The sequence below is a fragment of the Peromyscus californicus genome, unplaced genomic scaffold (assembly GCF_007827085.1).
Source record: "Peromyscus californicus insignis strain IS unplaced genomic scaffold, ASM782708v3 Scaffold_15__1_contigs__length_86483966, whole genome shotgun sequence".
In the NCBI taxonomy this organism is placed as follows: domain Eukaryota; kingdom Metazoa; phylum Chordata; class Mammalia; order Rodentia; family Cricetidae; genus Peromyscus; species Peromyscus californicus.
Genome location: NW_026294447.1, coordinates 33,145,470 through 33,152,193, shown reverse-complemented (window position 1 = coordinate 33,152,193; position 6,724 = coordinate 33,145,470). Strand labels below are relative to the sequence as shown.

Sequence of the window (6,724 nt, the reverse complement as noted above, 5' to 3'; positions counted from 1 at the left end):
TACAGAAATAAATCCTTTTATTTTATAACATTCCTTTTCTTCTTTAAGATGCATACAGTACTTGTAAGCCCAAGAATTCTGAGAAAAACTATAGAAGACCTGGCACTATTTTTGAGAATTACACAACTGGGCAGCAAAATAACACCTTTATAAATGGACAGACATACAGAAATTAAAAACTTAGTGTTTGCACACAAAAATAATAAAAGTTACATTCAACACGTTTCTTAAACGTGCATTCAAATGTTTAATGTTTTCTAAGCTTTGGTCATCATGCTTTATCACAACTTGTTAAATTTCACAATTGTGCAGATGATTAAACCCAAAAGTTCAGCAAATATACCATAGTAACACAGCAGCAATAGCAAGCTAATACTGCATAATCATATTAGCAGACTGATTCAGAAACATGTTATTCACAAAGAGCACACAAAACTTATTTTGTGATAACATAGTTAAATGACTTTTCTTCCATTTCATAAAACAAGGCAGAGTAATGAGACATAGCAGAACATGATTACATAATAAAAAGTATATTTTTAATTACAAATCTAATTGTACATATGGGGCAACAAATTGCAGTTTCTATAGAATAGTGCAAATGAGCAGAATCTGTCTCAAAAACATTTAAAATTTAGTTCATCCCAGGCGCCATAGATTTCATGACTATTAGTTTATATTAATTATTTCAGGTTTTCATGTGATGGCTATAAGGGCAGATCTGTACTCACAGGTAGGCCACTGACTTAATTTACTGGACATGAAATGCAGGCACTCAAAATGCAAAATATAGCTTTAAAAAGATTTCATTTGTTATCATGTAAATTGTTTATCGTAACTATTTCATCAAAAACTCATAATTCATTTAAAACTGTCATATCGAGCAATTCCTCTAAATTTTTTTTGATATGTGGTGGTTGAGATGCAGCCTGGTTTAATAAATTCTGACCCATCTGTGCAAAAAGTGCTTTTGACAATTTAGCTGTGGCTGTTCGTATGTTTCCGCCAGCTCCAGGCAGGGAGCCGCTGTGTGTCATATTCCCTAAGAGGTGCCACAAAACCACCAGCACTTTCTGTTCCGTGGCATGAGGCTTCCTTTGATAAAGTTCCATGACAATATCTGGAACACAAAACATGGGCAACAGTCAGCTTCCTCAAAATCAATTCGGGGTCTGTTAAATAGCAAGTAACCCAAATATGGACTTCTGCCCTGGGCAGAAACGCTAAGAAGTTAGGCCTTAAAAACAAACAAACAAAACTAGGCAAAACTTGCAAAGACAGGATCTTCAGGTGTCACAGTGCCGTATATACGACAACTAGTTCAGGGGAAAAAATGCTAAAGAGAAACATCAAAACTACAGTAAATCTCAATATTTTCCAAATGCAGTTAAATACAATTTACAGAGCTCAATTCATGGACTGTTCATCAAACAAAACACTGAACTATCATTCTTCTGTAAGCATCCACATCAGCTCTAATGCCCATTTAACAAAGGAAAGAATTCTCCATCTTCCTCTCCCCTCTCCACAGTGCTGGGAATCAAACCCAGGTGTTTCAGAGTGCTAAGCAAGCAATCTACTACAGAGCTATACCCTCAGTCCTAGAATTATTTTAAAGACTATTTTGTAGCCTTAAAATGTTCTTTTGTAGACTACTAATACAATTTATTTCTATTCTGTACAGACTGAATTGTCAGTTGTAGTAAAAAAAATGGAAATACCCATCAGTTTATCCTTAATATCATTTGCAGAAAAATGGACATAACTGGTGATCATCATTTTCAGCAAAATAAGTCACACTCAGAAAGCCAAATGTTGTAGGCTTTCCCTCATTTGTGGGTCATAAATTTCATGTAGATACCCCAAATACTTATGCACATAGGCCATGAAAGTAGAAGAAAGCCTGGCCTGGGAGACTGAATGGGAATAATGGGAAGCCGGGGGAGGAAGGGGGAAGTGACATATGATCAATGTATATAATATACTTGCATGCAAATGTGTGTCCATAAACTCTACATTGGGTACAATGAATGCATCCCTATAAAATTCGTAATAAAAGTACATTACTTTAGAAAATATTACTTAAAACTATTTACCAGCAAGTTTCTCTGTCATATCTTGTTTTGCTTTTCCATTTAGAAACTGAGCTTTTGTGCAAAATGGTTGTAGAAGTAAGTAATTGTCTAAAATAGAAAAGAGACATGTCTAAGAATAAGCTCTCAATAATTTTGATTAAACAGCATTAATAGGAAAAAGAAATAATTTCTACAATGTAGTGTACTAACTTAAGAAGTCCATATACTTAATCCCTACTTAATAGTTTTCTATAACTGTAAGAGTAACATTCTTGAGGCAAAGATGAAATAAAAATAGGCATAAAGCATTAAGAAACTACCACACATCATAGAAGGCAAAGGGCTGTTGATCTCCTGGGCATCTTATTTTCAAATGACTTTATTATAAAACAACAACAAAAATAGTTTTTATGGAGAAGTGGTTTTTACATTTAATTCTTTTAGAAAAATATTTTTATTATAATTACATAATTTCCCACTTTCTTTTTTTCCCTCCAAACTTTAAAAGATTCACAGGAAGTTGTAATATAGTACTGACAAGCCTTTTACATTGAAAGGCTATATCTTACATAATTATAGGAAAGTATTAAGCCAGGTGGTGGTGGTGCACACCTTTAATCCCAGGAGGTAGGAGCAGGCAGATCCTTGAGTTTGAGGCCAGCCCGGTCTACAGAGTGAGTTCCAATACAGCCAGAGTTATACAGAGAAACCCTGTCTCAAAACATACACAAAAAAATCAAAATAAGGGATGAACATACACAGCTCAATTCCATTTCCTCACCCACTCTGAGTCATACAAAAAATAAGATACAGAAGGGCTCCTTCCCCATAGACATCTTGCTAACTCCTCCCTTCTGTAGTGATGGAACACAATCGTGAAAGGGATTAAAGCCCATTGCTTTGGGCTCATGTCGGTTGAGTCCATGCTCACTTAGGGCCTATGGGAGCACAGGACATCATGAAGGAGGCTTACAGTGGTGTAAACAGCTCACCTCACGGAATCCAGAAGGGAAGAGACAGGAGAGGCTGGGGCCTAACATTCCCTTCAAGGGTGGGTCTTCAGGGTTCTGCCTTCTAAAATTTCTAAAACCTCCAATCAGTGCCATGGAGAGAGAACTTGTCTTCAAAAGGGGGGGGGGGAGGGGCGGGGCTCCGCTGTACACTTAAGATGTAAATCATGCTGGGCGGTGGTGGCGCACGCCTTTAATCCCAGCACTCAAGAGGCAGAGTCAGGTGGATCTCTGTGAGTTCGAGGCCTGGGCTACCAAGTGAGTTCCAGGAAAGGCGCAAAGCTACACAGAGAAACCCTGTCTCGAAAAACCAAAACAAGAAAAAAAAAAAAAAAAGATGTAAATCTTAAAAATACCAATACTTGCTTCCCTATCTCTCATCAATGCACACAACTAGAATGTTCATCACCTTAGTGATTTTTGTCCTTTTGAAAATATGAATAAATCAAACAGAATAGAGTATGACTTCAATATAACTTTTTTTATTTTTTTGGTTTTTCGAGACAGGGTTTCTCTGTGTAGCTTTTTTTTTTTTTTTTTTTTTTTTTTTTTTTTTTTTTTTTTAAAGATTTATTTATTTATTATGGATACAGTGTTCTGCCTGCACATATCCCTGCAGGCCAGAAGAGGGCACCAGATCTCATTACAGATGGTTGTAAGCCACCATGTGGTTGCTGGGCATTGAACTCAGGACCTTTGGAAGAACAAGCAGTGCTCTTAACCTCTGAGCCATCTCTCCAGCCCCCCTCTGTGTAGCTTTGCGCCTTTCCTGGAACTCACTTGGTAGCCCAGGCTGGCCTCAAACTCACAGAGATCCGTCTGGCTCTGCCTCCCGAGTGCTGGGATTAAAGGCGTGAGCCACCACTACCCGGCCTCAATATAACTTTTTAAATAGAATCATGCCTCTGTGATTCATACACATCAACCCAAGTACCAAGTCTGCTCCTTTCTATTGCTTAATAGTAAGTACTCCATGGATATGCTATGACTTGGATATGGTCTAAGTGAGGTTTTACACTGAGTGTATTTTGTTTGAAAAGGAACTCGGCATTCTTTCTAGAGTGCCTGCACTACTTATACTCTCATTAGAAACGTACTCAAGAGCTGGGCGGCGGTGGAGGCGCACGCCTTTAATCCCAGCACTCAGAAAACAGAGGCAGGCAGATCTCTGTGAGTTCAAGGCCAGCCTGCTCTACAGAGCGAGATCCAGGACAGTCAAGCCTACACAAAGAAACCCTGTCTCCAAAAACAAACCAACCAACAAACAAACAACCACTCACAATCCATTGCTTCTGGGCTGCACGAGCATTTGGCTCTTTCTACTTCTTCCTTCATGTGAATGTAAGTGTGTAGGCATGTGTGTGCCCCAGGTAAAGTGAGGAGTCAGAGAACAACTTGTGGGAGTTAGCTTTCCCCTTCCAGCACATGGATCCTGGGAATCATCAGGGTTAGCAACAAGCTCTCTTACCTAGGAAGCCATCTTTCTGGCCTCAGTCACACTTAAAAAGGAAAACTGTAGCTGTTCTAATATCATACAGTAATTAGTGTCTTAATTTGCCTTTGCACTGCACTAAGGCAAAGGAATGGTGGATATCTTTTGTGGGCACGTTTTCCATGTATATGCTGTCCTCAGCGAAATGCTTCTTCAAGCCTTTTTTCTACATGGATTTTTTTTTTGTTCAAGGTTGAATTTTGAGAGTTCTTTATATATTCTAGATATGAGCTCTTTGTCTATTATGTAGTTTGCTAAGATTTCTGTCTTAGGATGTCTCTTTTCTCTTTATCTGCTTAATATAATCTTTTTGTACATTAAAAAAATTAAATTTGTGTATACACATTCCATGAGACATCTAAAAATTTTTTTTGGCTTGCATCTGGTTCCTTCACACTTAGACCGTTCACCCTGAAGATTTTGTCTGTGTATCTGTCTTTGTATTAAATCCCAGTCATAAGCAAAACTGTCTGAACATATAAAATGACTTCCATAGACTATCATGCTTTCCTTCAGGAGTCTGGGATTTTGTCACATCCTAGGTAGACAAGGTAACAATCCAGGGAAGAGAGACTCTGTCTTTAGTGAGCTTCCTTGTTAGACAACACGTCACAGTGGATGTGCTCTGTGCAGTGCTTCTGGGAAAGGTCCCTTGAAAGCTGGCTACTGGCCAGACATGGTGACACACGCCTTTAATCCCAGCACTGGGGAGGCAGAGGCAGGTGGATCTCTATGAGTTTAGGGTCAGCCTCAACCATAGCAATTTCCAGACCAGCCAGGGGCTTCTGTAAAGGCTGGAGGAGGTCTTTCCTTCCATCATGTGGGTCCCAGGGATAGAACTCACATTGACATACCTGGTTAAAAAAACACCTTTACTTGCTGAGATATCTCATCACCACAATTTCATTTTTTTACCACAGGTTTTTTTTTTTTGAGAATTTCATGTATGAGTACTATATTTCCATCGTTTCCACCACACACTCTCCCCACTCTAACTCCTTATCTATAACCCTTCCTCTCCCTCTCAACTTCATGACCTCTTCATTATTTTACATATATTGTATGTACATATAAGTACACCCAGCTGAGTCCATGTAGTGCTGCTCATATGCATATGTGTTTTGGGCTGACCACTTAGGATTGTACAGCCTATCAGGGGCTTGTCCTTGGAGAAGATGGATTCTGCCTCTTACAGCAGCCAATGCCTGCGGCTCTTCATTTGAGGGTGGGGCCTTGTGAGATCTGCCCTACCTATGTAGGCATGTCAACTGGTAGTAACACTGTTCCTGCCTTCCATACATACCCATATTGTTAATATTAAATTGATGTAAAGTAACTCCCTTTCATAGATAGAAGACACTATGTCTAGCAGACATCCTGGTCCTCTGACTCTTACAATCTTTCCACCCCCTGAGTTCAGTTTATTGACATGCATGGATCATGCTTGTAGAATGATTCTTAAAGGTTTATTAAGTTCTAATGTCCTGAAGATGTTTGAATGTTATGTCCCAAAAGCATTAGTTATATTTTACATTTAAATCTGTAATCCATTTAATTTCATAAATATGAGGTAAAAAAAATTTAAAACTAAATGAAAAAGACAGTCAATTTAAACATTTCATTACTAAAATAATTTATGAAAAAGTTTAGGATATACTAGGAGTTAAAAAATATGACTTATTTCAACATATAAATACTACATAGGCTAAGAAAGCATGGAAGTAAAATCACTAATTGGAATACCAATTGAGACTCCTTACCTACATGCTGACTCAGTGCATGAACAACATTGGTAGCAGCAGCATATATGCCTGGATTCTTGGAATTCAGATTGTTATCCACAATTGCGGGGATGAGCATGTTGATTATGGGAGACAAGTTGTCTCCAAGTAAAGGAATCATTTTATGCATTGTTTCCAGAGCCACCAGATTCACTTTGCTGTTAGAATCATGAAGGCGAGACTTAAAAGCATCAAAGATCTGAAAAGAAATTGGTTAAATTATTTAAAGTAAAACAATGCTTATACCTATTACATTATCCTTGTTTGCCACTTCTTATTTCTCCTACTTTACTCTCACACACACACACACACACACACACACACACACACACACACACACACACACTATTCATTCGTTTGTTTGTT

At 38.2% G+C, this 6,724-nt stretch overlaps 1 protein-coding gene across 3 annotated transcripts in view; it reads right to left on the bottom strand.

Annotated features, from left to right (window-relative positions):
• Togaram1 (TOG array regulator of axonemal microtubules 1) overlaps window positions 1-6,724 on the bottom strand; it is a 61,485-nt gene continuing 54,761 nt past the window's right edge. For all 3 annotated transcript variants that reach the window (XM_052738599.1, XM_052738600.1, XM_052738601.1), the window contains 3 exons: window positions 6,338-6,557; window positions 2,097-2,183; window positions 1-1,120 (listed from right to left, as the gene is read on the bottom strand). In XM_052738599.1, the coding sequence (XP_052594559.1) occupies window positions 855-1,120; window positions 2,097-2,183; window positions 6,338-6,557 (573 nt within the window). In that variant the 3' untranslated portion in view covers window positions 1-854. The remainder of the gene's footprint in view (window positions 1,121-2,096; window positions 2,184-6,337; window positions 6,558-6,724) is intronic.